This window comes from Melanerpes formicivorus, unplaced genomic scaffold (genome assembly GCF_026170545.1).
Source record: "Melanerpes formicivorus ecotype bairdi unplaced genomic scaffold, bMelFor1.0.p_v2 SCAF_81, whole genome shotgun sequence".
NCBI classification, from domain to species: domain Eukaryota; kingdom Metazoa; phylum Chordata; class Aves; order Piciformes; family Picidae; genus Melanerpes; species Melanerpes formicivorus.
Window position 1 is genome coordinate 1,567,696 of NW_027142433.1, and position 14,955 is coordinate 1,582,650.

The 14,955-nt window shown below is 62.9% G+C and overlaps 1 protein-coding gene across 1 annotated transcript; it reads left to right on the plus strand.

The window, feature by feature from the left end:
* Positions 1 to 1,999: 1,999 nt before the first annotated feature.
* UAP1 (UDP-N-acetylglucosamine pyrophosphorylase 1) lies at positions 2,000 to 12,253 on the plus strand. The gene is made up of 9 exons (XM_068164524.1): positions 2,000 to 2,249; positions 2,344 to 2,548; positions 3,583 to 3,758; positions 4,323 to 4,495; positions 5,646 to 5,839; positions 6,324 to 6,467; positions 7,156 to 7,344; positions 10,900 to 10,966; positions 11,690 to 12,253. Exons 1-9 carry the CDS (start codon positions 2,087 to 2,089, stop codon positions 11,780 to 11,782), a joined length of 1,404 nt encoding a protein of 467 aa, XP_068020625.1. The 5' UTR covers positions 2,000 to 2,086; the 3' UTR covers positions 11,783 to 12,253.
* The last annotated feature ends 2,702 nt before the right edge of the window (positions 12,254 to 14,955 follow it).

Genomic DNA, 14,955 nt, shown 5'->3' on the forward strand with positions numbered 1-14,955 from the left:
CCCTCCGTGGGGCTTGGGGACAGGGCTGTGATCTTGCCATCTTGGTGCCATGGAGAGTGGCACTGAGGCAGCCTCAGCAAGCTCACTGCCAACACCAAGCTGTGTACTGCTGCTGACAGCTGGAGGGAAGGGATCCATCCAGAGGGACCTGGACAGGCTGAAGAGCTGAGCCCATGACAACCTCATGAGGTTCAGCAAGGCCAAGGGCAAGGTCCTGAAGCTGAGTTGGGGCAATCGCAAGCACCAATACAGGCTGGGCAGGGACTGGCTTGAGAGCAGCCCTGAAGAAAAGGACCTGGGGGTGCTGGGGGAGGAGAAGCTCAGCAGGAGCCAGCAGTGAGCACTTGCAGCCCAGAGAGCCAAGCAGAGCCTGGGCTGCAGCAAGAGAAGTGTGGCCAGCAGGGCCAGGGAGGGGATTCTGCCCCTCTGCTCCACTCTGCTGAGACCACAGCTGGAGCTCTGGGGCCAGCTCTGGAGCCTCTGTTCCAGAGACTTGATGTGGTGCTTGGTGCCATGGGTTAGTTGTTTAGGTGGGTTGGATTGGTTGATGGGTTGGACGTGATGATCTTGAAGGTCTCTTCCAAACTGGATTGGTTTATTCTAAATAAAGGAAGGATCTGGAGGTGCTGGAAGGTGTCCAGAGCAGGGCCAGGAGGAGGAGCAGAGGGCTGGAGCTGCTCTGCTGTGAGCACAGACTGGGGGAGTTGGGGTTGTGCAGGAGACCTCCCAGGAGACCTCATTGTGGCCTTCCAGGATCTGCAGGGGGCTGCAAGAAAGCTGGGGAGGGACTTGTGAGGGTGTCAGGGAGGGATAGGACTGGGGGGGATGGAGCAAAACTAGAAATGGGGAGATTGAGATTGGCTGTGAGGAAGAAGTTGTTCCCCATGAGGGTGGTGAGAGCCTGGCACAGGCTGCCCAGGGAGGTGGTGGAAGCCTCCTGCCTGGAGGTGTTTGCAGCCAGGCTGGATGTGGCTGTGAGCAACCTGCTGTGGTGTGAGGTGTCCCTGGCCATGGCAGGGGGTTGGAGCTGGCTGAGCCTTGAGCTCCCTTCCAGCCCTGACCTCTCTGTGATTCTGCGTTCTTGTGCGTGGCACCCGCGGCTGTAGGGACTGGGTGCCCCAGCGCGGCTGAATGTCCCGGGGGCAGCACCAGCGTGAGCTCTGCCTGGCCGGAGCTCCTGTCGCTTGGGGCTGTGCCTCCCGCGGCAGCACCGCTTACTCACGCCGTTCGCGGGCGCGTTCCGTGCTCGCTCCGGCGTAACGGTTTCCGAAGTGATCTCATCGGGAGGGGAAAGTGCCCGCGGGTGACGCGGAGCTGTGCTCCGGGAAATGCCGCGAGTTGCACAACTGCCTGCAGCTCCCGCGGCTCCGCAGCCGGGCGGGGGGGCGCGGGCTGAGCTGGCGGCGGGCTGAGCGCATTTTTGGCCGCAGCCCGCGCTCCCCCCGGAACGGGACGGAGGCTCTTCCCCTCCTGCAGTCCCAGGTCGCTGCCCGGGGGCTCGAGGGCGCGGACGGCACGCGGGGCTCTGGGGTCACGCGTGGGCCCGGAGCGGGAAAGGGCAGCGGGGGGGCAGCGGGACCGGGGGCCAGCGGGGGCCGCCCCTTGCCGGGAGCGTGCGGGGGCCGCGCGCTGACGTGGCGGTCGTTGCCATGGCAGTGTCCGGCGCGCGCCCCGCCGCCGCCGCTCCGATTGGCGGAACCACGGGACCCGGGTGGGGGGCGGGCTGCCACGCGCCCTCTCTCTCCTGGCGCCCATTGGACGGGCGGCGAGCACGACGTGGCGCGGGGCGGTGCCGCCGCGTCCCGCAGCCAGTGAGGACGCGGGACGTGCCGCCGCCGCCTGCCTATTGGCCACGCCGCGGCGGCGGGGGGGTATAAAAGGTCGGCGGGGGCGCGGCGGCCGGGCAGCGGCGGGCGTGATGGAGGCTACGGTGCCGGTGGATGCGGAGGGCGAAGCCGGCGGGGACGCGGCCGTGACGGCGGCGCTGCGGCAGCGGTTGGCGGCGGGCGGGCAGAGCCACGTGCTGCGTTTCTGGCCCGAGCTGGGCGGCGAGGCCCGGCGGGCGCTGGCGGCGGAGCTGCGCGACATGGACGTGGCTGAGATCAACCGCTTCTTCCTCCGCGCCCGTGGGGACGGCGGCGGGGCGGCCGTAGCGGCGGGGCTGGACGCGCGGATGGAGCCGGTGCCGCGGGACGTGCTGGGCAGCGCCTCCCGCGACCGCGAGCTGCTGCCGCGCTGGGAGAGCCGCGGTAGGTGCAGGGGACGGTGCAGGGGACGGCGGGGCCCGGCGCGGCGCGGCGTCGGCGCGGCGGGCCCCACGCGTGTGTGATCTCCCGGGCGCAGGGCTGGCGGAGATCGCGGGGAGCCGCGTGGCCGTGCTGCTGCTGGCGGGCGGGCAGGGCACCCGCCTCGGCGTCCCCTACCCCAAGGGCATGTGCGACGTGGGGCTGCCCTCCCGCAAGACCCTCTTCCATCTCCAGGCCCAGCGCCTGCGGCGGCTGCAGCAGCTAGCGGAGGAGCAGCACGGGACCCCCTGCCACATCCCCTGGTGAGTGCCCCGCCCCGGGCTTTGGAGGGTCGGCGACGTCCCGCGGCGGTCTTGGTGGAGCCAGGCACGTGGGGTGGCATTGGCAGGGCACCATTGGTGTTGGAGGGTTAAGGTCCTGTAGGGTGGCGTTGGCAGGACCCAGCTGGTGTCAACACAATTGGTGTTGGTAGGTTAAAGGGCCAGGGGTTGGCATTGTGCTGTTGGTGTTACCTGGGCTAAAGCCTCATTGTTTGGTCGAGGGCTTGCATGTTGGTATGGGCTCCATTGGTGACAGCAGGCCAACAACCTGTGGGTTGGTGCTGACCCCCTCGACAGCCCAAAGGCTGCTGGAAGGTGTCCAGAGAAGGACCACGAGGAGGAGCAGAGGGCTGGAGCTGCTCTGCTCTGAGGACAGACTGAGGGAGTGGAGGTTGTTCAGTCTGGAAAGGAGAAGGCTCTAAGGGGACCTAATTGTGGTCTTCCAGTATCTGAAGGGAGCTATAAGAAAGCTGGGGAGGGACTTTTGAGGGTGTCAGGGAGGGATAGGACTGGGGGGGATGGAGCAAAACTAGAAGTGGGGAGATTTGGGTTGGCTGTGAGGAAGAAGTTCTTCCCCATGAGGGTGGCCACAGACCTTTTGGACAGCGCTGCTGCTGCTGCTGGAGTTATTGGCTTATCCTGCCCAGAGGCTTGTGCTGTCAGGTCCTACCCTGTCAGGCTCAACCCCACAGCCTGCTGGCAAGGACAGCAGCCATATGAGTCAGGGGGTGGGGGGTGAGGGGCTGCTGGCAGTGCTGTGAGCAGCAGGAGGCTGAGGACACGGAGGGGAGCTGGCTGCTGCCGCTTGGTGACTCCACAGGGTGTGGTAGGGCTCTGGAGCTGTGTGTCGCAAGCAGGGGCGAAGCTGTTCCAGGGGCTTGCCAAAACGATGGGGCTGCAGCGGGTCAGATCCTTCCAAGAGCTTGCTGGGGGAAAGAAGCCTGTCCTGGGTGCTAGAGGGGGGTGAGACCCCGCTGCTGACCCCTGCTTGCTGGGTCTCCTCTCTGCTGGGACAGGTACATCATGACGAGCGGCCGCACCATGGACTCCACCAAGGAGTTCTTCCTGAAGCATCGCTATTTCGGCTTGAAGAAGGAGAACGTCATCTTCTTCCAGCAGGGCATGCTGCCTGCCCTGGGCTTTGATGGGAAAATCCTGCTGGAGGAGAAGGGCAAAATTGCTATGGCACCAGGTGGGTGGCTGGGAGCTGGCAGGAGGGGTGAGACGTGGTGCTGAGGACAAGCTTTTGGAGCTGCAGCCTGTGTAGGGCTTGCAGCGTGACGTGGCCCCCGGATGATGCAGGCTGGGAGGTGTCTGTCTTGGCAGGGAGGGTGAGGGTGGGGTATGGCTGCTCCAGTGACCCTCTGCAGGAGCTCTCTGGGGAGGGAGGGTCAGCCTTGGCTGCTGAAAGGAGTACCAAATGTTCATGGAGTCATAGGATTGTCAGGGCTGGAAGGGAGCTCAAGGCTCAGCCAGCTCCAACCCCCTGCCATGGGCAGGGACACCTCACACCACAGCAGGTTGCTCACATCCACATCCAGCCTGGCTGCAAACACCTCCAGGCCTGAGGCTTCCACCACCTCCCTGGGCAACCTGTGCCAGGCTCTCACCACCCTCCTGGGCAACAACTTCTTCCTCACAGCCAATCTCAATCTCCCCACTTCTAGTTCTGCTCCATCCCCCCCAGTCCTATCCCTCCCTGATGCCCTGGAAACAAGGAGCTTGGTGCAACCCCAGTGGTTTGTTCCCTTTGCAGATGGCAACGGGGGCCTGTACCGGGCCCTGGGCACGCATGGCATCGTGGAAGACATGGAGCAGAGGGGGGTGCAGAGTGTCCATGTCTACTGTGTGGACAACATCCTGGTGAAGGTGGCTGACCCCAGGTTCATTGGGTTCTGCCTGGAGAAGGGAGCAGACTGTGGGGCCAAGGTATGTTTGCAGGGGCAGGCAGGCACTGCTGCCCTGCAGCAGGGTGAGGTCTGGCCTGGTCCTTGCCTGGCTTGGTCCTTGCCTGGCTTCCCTGGCTCCTTGCCTTCTGTTTGCTGGCTTTCCACAGCCAGGAGGGGTAGCTAAGCACCAGGGGGTTACTGATGGGGTGGCATGTGCTGCCAGAATCCCACCTTCCCCTCAGCTCTGGCATTCTGGGGGATGTGGGACATCACTGCCTGGCACTGCTCACCTCCTGCCTTTCATGGGTGTGTGCACCTGAAAGCCTCAGGGCTCACCAGTTCCCTAGTCCCTGGGGCCAAGAGTTGTGGGGGGAGCTCTGTGCAGCTGCTCAGTCCCCACCTCTGTACTGATCAGCTGTTGTTTAGATGGCTGTGGGGAGCATGGGCAGCCAGGATCCCTGCCACTGGCTGCCAGCTGTGCCCAGCCACGACGCCCTGGGCACAAGAGCAGCTGGGTGCTGACGCTGAGCCCTGCCCTGTGCCTCCAGTAGGATGTTGACACCTGAAGCTTTGCTTGAAGGCTGAGCTAACAGCCAAAGGGGCTGTGCCACTGTGTTTGCACAGGGCTCTGGCAGGCAGGTGAGAGAGCTTCTGACCTTGAAGCTTTCAGAGACTGAGCTGGGAAAGGGAAAGCAGTTCCTCCTCTGGCCTGGGCGAGAGAAAAGGAGGAAATAAGCCCCAGAAAGGAGAAAGCAAGCTCTGTATCATGCTGCCCTGCTGTGGTGGCTGTGCTGGGTAGAGGGAGGTGTGTGGGGTGTGAGGAAGAGGAGGGAGGTCAGATGCAGGGGGATGGCTCTGCTGAGCCAGCAGCCTGCTGCTTGTGTCCAGCGTGCTGCCTGTTCTCGGGCAGGCTGGGTGCTAAATATATCTGTGCCCTCTGCCAGCCACACACAGGCTTGGTGCCAGCTGCTGCTCACACCCTCTGGGTGTGCCTTGATACCCTATCACTCAGCCCTGCCCTCCCAGCCTCCTCAGGACACCATCACAAGAAATGCCTCCTAGGAGTGGCCTCCAGCATCCCTGTCCCTGCCCAGGAGAACTCTCCTGTGGGGGGCTGCTGGGGGCTGGCAGGAGGGGGAAGGGGAAGGGGGGGCTACAGGTCATTGCCTGACAGTGCTTCTGCTGGGCAGGTGGTGGAGAAGACCAACCCCACGGAGCCAGTGGGTGTGGTGTGCCGAGTGGATGGTGTGTACCAGGTGGTGGAGTACAGCGAGATCTCCCTGGGCACTGCCCAGAGACGGGGCCCCGACGGGCGCCTGCTCTTCAACGCCGGCAACATCGCCAACCACTACTTCACCACTGCCTTCCTCAAGGATGTGGTCAAGTAAGGGGCAGGGCTGCTGGGGGGCAGGGCTGCTGGGGGGCAGGGGTGCAGGGGGCTGCAGCTGGGGGGCAGGGGTGCAGGGGGCTGCTGCTGGGGGGCCAGGAGTGCCGGTGCTAAGCACACCAGCTGCCCACCCACCTGTGCCTTGCTTTCCCACTGCTGGAGCTCCAACTGTTTGCTGGGATGATGCCTGTGAGGTCTGGTCCCTGGCCCCAGCTGGCATGGCCTAATTCTCACCTCCCTGCATGGTTCCCCCTCCTTGAGATTCAGTTTCCCTCAGCTGTGGCTGGCTGCTGGTGCTGGAGCAGAGGTGTGAGAGGCCATCTCCTCCTGGCTGTCCTCTGCTGGGGGGCTGAGCAAGCCTGTGCCTCCGGGGGGCTGGGGGTCAGGACAGAGCAGCTGTCCTGCCACAGAAGTGTCTGAGCCAGGGGCTTGGAGAGGTGCCTTTGCTGGGGGAGTGAGAGCTCTCTCTTGGCTGTTGCAGCACTTATGAGCCCCAGCTGCAGCACCACGTAGCTGAGAAGAAGATCCCCCACGTGGACATCGCCACGGGGCAGCTGATCCAGCCTGAGAAGCCCAATGGCATCAAAATGGAAAAATTTGTCTTTGACATCTTCCAGTTCTCCAAGTATGCTCTTCCTTGTCTCTCTGGGGGGCTCAGGCTGCTGGCTCTCCCTTGGGTGGGTGCCAGGGCTGTGCCCACTGGCAGTGCCTGGGCTCGGGGCACGAGGCCAGCTCCTGTGCTGTTCGTCAGCAGGGGACAGTTGCATCCTGTCTTAAGGGGTCCTGCAAGAGAGCTGGGGAGGGACTTGTGAGGGTGTCAGGGAGGGATAGGACTGGGGGGGATGGAGCAAAAGTAGAAGTGGGGAGATTGAGATTGGCTGTGAGGAAGAAGTTGTTCCCCAGGAGGGTGGTGAGAGCCTGGCACAGGCTGCCCAGGGAGGTGGTGGAAGCCTCCTGCCTGGAGGTGTTTGCAGCCAGGCTGGATGTGGCTGTGAGCAACCTGCTGTGGTGTGAGGTGTCCCTGCCCATGGCAGGGGGTTGGAGCTGGCTGAGCCTTGGGGACCCTTCCAATCCTGACAATTGATGCAGGGATGTGAGCAGCAGGAGGGACAGGTGCTGCATGCCTCTAGCTAGGCCAGAGGAGCACCAGGACCCAGGTCCTCTTCTCCCTCCTTCAGTGGCCGTGGGGGCAGCCTGTGGGTGCGGGCTGCTGGGGCTCTGTGGTCTGAACTCAGCCACGCAGGCAGGGGAGAAAGCCCAGGGCCGCATCCAGGTGTGCCAGAGGTGAGCCTGCTGCCCTCTGCTCCTCCCAGGCAGTTTGTGGTGTTCGAGGTGCTGCGTGAGGATGAGTTCTCTCCCCTGAAGAACGCGGACAGCCAGAACGGCAAGGACAACCCCACCACGGCCCGGCAGGCCCTCATGTCCCTGCACCACTGCTGGGTTCTCAACGCGGGAGGGCACTTCGTGGACGAGAACGGCACACGCCTCCCTGCCATCCCGCGGTGAGCTGCTGCTGCTGCTGCTGCTGCTGCCGCTCCCGGCCCGGCCGCCGTGGGGGTGCGGCACCGGGCGGCCCCCGGCGCTCCTTCCTTCCGCTGCAGCCCGGACCAGCCCTGGCTCCCTTCTGCCAGCTGCTCCGTGGGGCACAGACAGGTGCAGGCAGGGTGGTGGCTGCAGGAGGGGCACTTGCTTGACTGGCAGGAGCTGTCCTCCTTGATTCAGTGCCTGTGAACTGAACCCTGCCAGTCGAGGTTAGCTGTGTGGGCTGGAGGTGGCTCCCTCAAGCACACTCTGCAGCTGCCAGGCTGGAGTCACAGCAGCCCTCAACTGACAGACCTCCCCCCTGCCCCAGCTGGGGGAGCAGCACACCTCAGCCTCATTCACCTCTTCCCCAGCTGGGGGAGCAGCACACCTCAGCCCTGTGCAGCCCTGCTCCCCCCTCCCCAGCTGGGGGAGCAGCACACCTCAGCCCTGCTCCCCCCTTGCTAACCCTTGTTTATTCCCACGTAGCCACTCCAGCGGAAGGTCAGATGCCACCCCAGCCTGGGGAAGGTCAGCTGCCACCCCAGATGTCAATGACAAGTAACTATACCCTGCAGGGTGCATGGTGGTGGGGCTGTGCTTAGGGACTAACGGCTGGAGGTGAAGCAGTGTGTGCCAGGCTGCGGGCACGGCGCTGGGCACGGTGGTGAGCGGGCACCTGCAGAGACTAACAGGGCCTGGGGGCTCGGGGCGCATGCTGGGCACGGGGCATGTCTTGCTACAGGACCCCCTACCCCTGCAGTCACTGCTTCTCAGGGTGGTGGGCAGCATCTGCTCCCTCCTGGGCTCCTCTGTGCAGTGGCAGCCAGCAGGATCACAGTGTCAGAGGGCAGGAGAGGCTGGAAGGGAGCTCCAGAGCTCCCCCAGGCCAACCCCTGCCAGAGCAGCATCACCCAGGGCAGGCTGCACAGGAATGCATCCAGGGGGGGTTGGAAAGGCTCCCCAGAAGGAGACTCCACAGCCCCCCTGGGCAGCCTGCTCCAGGGCTCTGGCACCCTCACACCAAAGAAGTTTCTCCTCATGCTGAGCTGAAACCTTCTCTGTTCCACTTTGTCTCCACTGCTCCTTGGCTCATTCCTGTGCACCACCCAAGAGAGCTTGGCCCCTCCCCTGGCCCCCAGCCCTCAGCTATTGATAGGCATTGATCAGATCCCTCTCAGCCTTCTCTTCTCCAGACTCAACAGCCCCAGGGCTCTCAGTCTCTCTTCCCAGGGGAGATGCTCAAGTCCCCTCAGCATCCTCCTGGCTCTGCCTTGGACTCTCCCCAGCAGGTCTCTGTCTCTCTGGAACTGGGGAGCCCAGAAGTGGACAGAGGATTGCAGCTGTGGTCTGAGCAGGGCAGAGCAGAGGGGGAGCAGAACCTCCCCAGCCCTGCTGGCCACACTTCTCTTGCTGCAGCCCAGGATAACTGGGAAGGGGCTTGGGCAGCTGGCAGCCCCCAAAGGTCAGCGGCGGGCAGGGCGCTGTGCCTGCGATGCTGCTCCCCTGCTCCTCACACCGCCGTGGGGCACAGCCTGAGCCCTTCCCTGCCGGTCCCGGGGCTGGAGCCGGCTGCCGCTGCCTGCCAGCAGGCGTCCCGGCCCGTTCGGGGGGATCAGAAGCGTGAAGCAGACCTCAGGCAGGCTTTGATGTCAGCATGTGCAGAGCTCAGCGTGGGCGGCCAGCTGTGCTTCCTCTGACCTCAGCTCCTCAGTTCTGAAGATCCAGGGCCCAGACCCTGCCTCAGGGCTTGAGAGTCGGCAGAATTAACCAGGGGAGCTGGCAGAAGTGCTGAAGGCAGCTCCTGCAGCAGCAGTGAGTCCCTCTGCAGGCACAGGGCTCGGTGGGGCAGGGGCTTGGAGCTGGTGAGCAGCGAGGGCTTGCAGGCTGAGCAAGCTTGTGACAGCTTACAGCGTGTCAGGGGCTGGGGGGGACCTCAGGAGAGCATCCAACCCACCCCCCCTGCCAGAGCAGGAGCAGAGAGCCCAGCACAGGGCACACAGAACACATCCAGAGGGGGCTGGGAAGGCTGCAGGGAAGGAGTTGGTTACCTTTCCAACCCCCCCAGGAGCAGTTGTGTCCTGTGGTACTCTCTGGTGGGGCACACCTGGGGTCTCTGGTTCTACCTGAAGGCTCCAGGTGCTTTCAGGCCTGCAGCCAGGCTGTGGCACTAGTTCTGATCTCGGGTGAAGGATGCACTTCCTCCTGCACTGATCCTTCCTCAGCCTGTGGCAGCAGGGGCAGGCTTTGACCTGTGTGAAGGGAGCATTGTCACAGCTGATGTCCTGCAGTGACCATCTGTGTGGTGGCAAACAGGGGTGAAGTGGCACCCTGGGGGGTCTGCTGTTGCTCCTTGTTAGCTCCCCATGACTGCAGCCCCCCCGGGCCAGGCTCACATGCCAGCTGGATCCAGGGAGCATCCAAGGGGTCCTATGAAGGCTGGTGACAGGAGACCCTTGCCCAGCAGTGCTGCCACAGCTCTTCTGAGGGCCAGGCTGCAGCAGGCCATGCTGGTGGGGACCTGCTGCTGTCCTCAGCAGCTCAGGCACATGGGGCAGAGAGCTGAGACAGCTGATCCAAGAGGCAGGAGGGACAGGCAGTGCCACAGGGAGTGTTTCTGAGCAGGCAGACAGGCTTACCCTTTCTCCTCAGGCTGTGCTTAACAAGCAGAGAGTTTAAAACAGACCTCTTGTGACCAGACAAATAGAGAGGTGCTGTGAGTGCATCTCTCATCAGCCCAAGGATGCAGGAGGAGGAAGGGTTTGCATGCAGCATCAGCTGGAGCAGGGCTGCAGGCCAGGTCACAGGATCACAGAGCTGTCAGGGTTGGAAGGGAACTCAAGGCTCAGCCAGCTCCAACCCCCTGCCATGGCCAGGGACACCTCACACCACAGCAGGTTGCTCACAGCCACCTCCAGCCTGGCTGCAAACACCTCCAGGCAGGAGGCTGCCACCACCTCCCTGGGCAGCCTGTGCCAGGCTCTCACCACCCTCATGGGGAACAACTTCTTCCTCACAGCCAATCTCAATCTCCCCATTTCTAGTTCTGCCCCATCCCCCCCAGTCCTATCCCTCCCTGACACCCTCACAAGTCCCTCCCCAGCTTTCTTGCAGCCCCCTGCAGATCCTGGAAGGCCACAAGAAGGTATCCTGGGAGCCTTCTCCTCTCCAGCCTGCACAACCCCAACTCCCTCAGGCTGTGCTCACAGCAGAGCAGCTCCAGCCCTCTGCTCCTCCTCCTGGCCCTTCCCTGGACACCTTCCAGCAGTCACAGGTCGTTGGTGCTGCCACAGTTACACACAGGGAGGGGCAGGAGGATCCTCCTCTAAAGCCACTTCTAAAGCTCTCTTCCCTTTCAGCTGCTGCTGAGCCCTAAAGCTGAGCTCACTCCTCCACGGAGGCACGCAAGGCTTGACTAACCCAGGGCTGTGTGCTGGCAGGCTGTGCTGGGCCAGGCAGCACTGCTGCAGGACTCCAGCAGCCTCTGGCCCTCAGCACTGCGGCTAACCCTCCTGACCTTCCTGCTTCCTCTGCAGCCTGAAGGATGCAAATGACCTGCCCATCCAGTGTGAAATCTCTCCCCTCGTCTCCTATGGAGGAGAAGTGAGTACTGCCTCTCCAGAGCCCTTGCAGATGGTCAGGGCTGCTGGGGGGAGGCTGGGGGGAGGCTGGGGAGGGGCAGGTGTGTGAGCCCTGGCTGAGGAGGTGGGGCTTGGATTCACTGTGGAACTTGGCAAGGCAGTGGCCCCCAAGCCACTAGCACAGGAAGGGACCAGAGCCACCTGTGGGCAGCTCAGCAGGTGGACAGAGCACAGGCTGTGTGATACCTTCCTAACCAGCTGCCTGGGGTCTGGAGCACAGCCCTGGGAGCAAAGGCTGAGGGAGCTGGGGTTGCTTAGCCTGCAGAAGAGGAGGCTCAGGGGAGACCTTCTTGCTCTCTCCAGCTCCCTGCAGGGAGGTTGTAGCCAGGTGGGGGTTGGTCTCTTCTCCCAGGCACCCAGCACCAGAACAAGAGGACACAGTCTCAAGCTGTGCCAGGGGAGGTTTAGGCTGGAGGTGAGGAGAAAGTTCTTCTCAGCAAGAGAGATTGGCCACTGGGATGTGCTGCCCAGGGAGGGGCTGGGGTCAGCATCCCTGGAGGTGTTTAAGAGCAGCCTGGGTGAGGCACTCAGTGCCATGGGCTGGTTGGTTAGTTGGGGTTGGCTGATTGGTTGGACTTGGTGATCTTGGAGGTCTCTTTCAAACTGGTTGTCCCTGTGTCTCCCCCTCCCTGTGTCTCCCCCTCCCTGCCCCCCCCCCATGCCCTCCTCCCCGTGCCTCCCTCAGGGGCTGGAGCAGTACGTGAAGGACCGAGAGTTCCGTGCCCCCCTGATCATTGACGAGGATGGGATCCATGAGCTGGTGAAGAACGGGCTGTAGTGGTGGTGCAGTGCCTGGCTGTGGGCTGGGGCTGTGGACACGTGAAGGCTCCTGGCTGCCCCCGGCCGGGGCTGCCCCTGCTGCCCCTGCTGCTGCTGCCGCCGCGGGGCGCGGGCTGCCGGCTCGGCTCCTGCCAGCCTCTGTGCTTCTATTTATACTTTAATTTAACAGAAACCAAACCCTTTGAGGGGTTCCCCTGCCACGGAGCACAGCTCATGGCACTGCCCTTGGCACTGCAGGCTGTGGGCATTGCCTTTGGGCCATGTGTAGGGGAGCAGGCCCTGGGCAGGCAGAGGACTCTCCACGGTACGGGGCTGGGCTGGGCCTTGGAGTTCTATTTTTGTTTCTCAGATCTACATGACTTTATTTTTTTTAGATGTGGTCCTTTATCATTGTTTCTCCCCTTTTTTTGGCCATCCTTTGGACATTGCACAACTGGAAGCACCTGATTAAACTCTTGAGTCCCTCCTCGCCTGTCTCACCCGGGGGTGGTTCCGGGGGGTGGCAGAGCTGAGGCTCTGCTCCCAGAGCGGAGGCCTGGCTGTGCCACACTGGGTACCACGGGGCTGGCTTGCAGCCTCTCTGGGGGAGCTGGAGGGCTCTGCTTTCCTCTTGAACTTCTGCCCCTGGTGGCAGGCTTGGAGCAGCTGGGGCTGGTGGCTGTGCAGCGCTGCCAGAGTGCTCAGGCTGCAGCCAGCCTGGCATAGAATGGCCCAGGCTGGAAGGGAGCTCCAAAGCTCATCCAGCCTGACCTCCCTGCAGCCAGCAGGGACATCCCCAGCTAGATCAGGCTGCCCAGGGCCTCATCCAGCCTCACCTTGAGTATCTCCAGGGAAGGGACCTCAACCACCTCCCTGGGCAGCCTGTGCCAGTGTTCTACCAGCCTCATGGTGCAGAACTTGCTCCTAACATCCAATCTCAATCTGCCCTCCTCTAATTGAAGCCATTGTCCCTGGTCCTGTCCCTGCAGGCCTTTGCAAACAGTCTCTCTCCAGCCTTCCTGGAGTCCACTTCAGGTCCTGGCAGGCTGCTATGAGGTGTCCCTGGAGCCTTCTCTCCTCCAGGCTGAACACCCCCAGCTCCCTCAGCCTGTGCTCCTAGCAGAGCTGCTCCAACCCCCTGAGCATGGTCTCCTCCAGCAGCATCACATCACCTCTGCTTCTCTAGGGTGGGATCCTCAGGTCCTGCCAGAGCCCCCTGCCCTGGAGCAGGGCTCCCCTGCTGGCCCCAAGCCCTGCTGCAGCCCCTGGGGCAGAGTGGCACCGCTGCTCACTGCCCCCTGGGCACCTGGGGAGGAATTTTCCCTTGCAGGGGATGAGAATGGAGCCCAAGCTGCTGCCCTCAGGGGAAGGCACAAAGTCACAGCCAAAGGGCTGTGGGGCACCCTGGGCTCAGCCTGAGCACTCAGCCCCCTCAGGCAGTGTGCCTGGGAAGCTGGGGCCGTGTGGGGGGTCCTGGGCAGCAGTGTGGCTGCTGGTGGCTTGCCGTGGGCCAGCTGGGCTGCGTGTGGCCAAGGCTGGCTGGCAGCTCTGGGTCCCAGGGGAGAGAGCCTGGGATGAGGGCCAGAAGAGAAGTGAGGAGCCAGTGCAGAGTGCTGTGGGTGGTCTGTGCCCCCCACCTCCTCCTGCCTGCTGGCTCTGCTGGGCTCTGGGAGCAGCTGCTGTGGGGCAGGGACGTCTCTGCTCCCGGGGGAGCTGGTGGACAGCAGTTGGAGCACAGCGTGGCCCTCCTCCGAGGGGATGCAGAGACACTCCAAGGAGCAGGGGGGCTGCAGGGTGAGCCTGGGGGGATCTCTGCTCTGGATGGCTCACCAGGCACTGGGAGGAGTGGAGTGGGAGATGTTTTCTTTGGCTTTTGGACTCTGTTTGCACACCAACACCTTTGCTCTAGGTCCTGGGCTCCAGCGGTGTGGTGCTGGCCTCCACCGAGTGCTTTGAGCTGCAGGTAGCAGGAGGCCACTGGAGCTGGCTGGCATTTGTGCTGGCATGCACCCAGGGCAGCCTGTGGGGGGGTGAGGGCTTCCCCTGCCAGCTGATCTGGGCCAGCAAGCCCTGGGCATGGTGCAGAGCCCTGCAGCAGGCGCTGCACTGACCTGCTCCTGCCTGCCCTCCCTGCCAGCTCCCAGGCAGCTGTGGTGCTCTGCCCTGGCTGTGTTACCTTGCTGCCACCTGAGTTTGGGCTAAGCCCCTGGCAGCAGGAAGAGTCCCCAGTGCCCCGCTGTGGGCAGTGGATGGCATTCCCCTGCCTGGAGAGCAGGCAGGAGGAGCTTGGTTGGAAGGCAAGGCTGCAGCCCTGGGGCTGAGGAGCCCTGCAGCATGGGGATGCTTTGTGGGGGAGCCCCTGGCCTGCTGCTGGGGGTGCTGCTGCCCTCCCACAGCAGTCCTGGGTGCTTGCATCAAACACAGGGGAGAGAAAACCCAAAGAGAACCCCTAAGCAAACAAAAAACCCCAAACAAAACAAAAACCCAGGCCTGGGAATTTGGTTTTAATGTTATGGGGTTTGCTATTGCACAAAAGTGAGTTGGGAGCTGAGGAGGAGGAGGAGGAGGAGGATCTCTTCCCTGCCATGTTGCAGTGCCAAGTGAGTGCCTGGAAATGATGCACAGCCAGGGGCTCAGCAGGCAGCCTGGGGAGCCAGAGTGCTTTGTCCATGCTGTGGTGTGGGGAGGGTTGAAGTTACACCCCCAGATCAACCTGCCAGCCCAGCTCAGCTGGGAAGCAAATGAAGCTCTCTCCACAAGCAGGACTACACTCTGCAGAGATGTGGAAGGCAGTGAGCCTGGGCAGGGTCTGCAGTAGTCCCATGGGTGTACAGTTTACAGACAACACAAGAGCCCCCCCTGGACAAAACCAGGGAGGTTACCCAGGGAGCTTCCCTCTCTCTGCCCTCTTTACAAGGGGAAAAGAAAGAGAAAAGCAGAGAGCAGCTCACTGGGACTCAGCCACAGGAGGAAGGCAGCCAAGGTCAGCGAGCCAGCAGAAGCCACCAGCTGGTATCTGCCAGAGTGGAGAGCTGAGGAAGGGCAGGAGTTACACAACTGACTGGGTGTTAGTTATCAGCCCCATGGGGTTCATTAGACCTCAGCCTTGCTCCCCCTTTACATCCAGGGGTAATTTGTTTGCATTCTGTCACTTTCTGCTCAAGATCTGTGGAAAACTTCCCAGGCATCAGC

Bases quoted from the DNA above. Each gene is read 5' to 3' on its own strand.
- UAP1 (XM_068164524.1), top strand. From the start codon at position 2,087: ATGGACGTGGCTGAGATCAACCGCTTCTTCCTCCGCGCCCGTGGGGAC. The intron at 4,496-5,645 runs GTATGTTTGCAG...TCTGCTGGGCAG, and splicing joins GAGCAGACTGTGGGGCCAAG to GTGGTGGAGAAGACCAACCC. The intron at 7,345-10,899 runs GTGAGCTGCTGC...CTTCCTCTGCAG, and splicing joins CGCCTCCCTGCCATCCCGCG to CCTGAAGGATGCAAATGACC.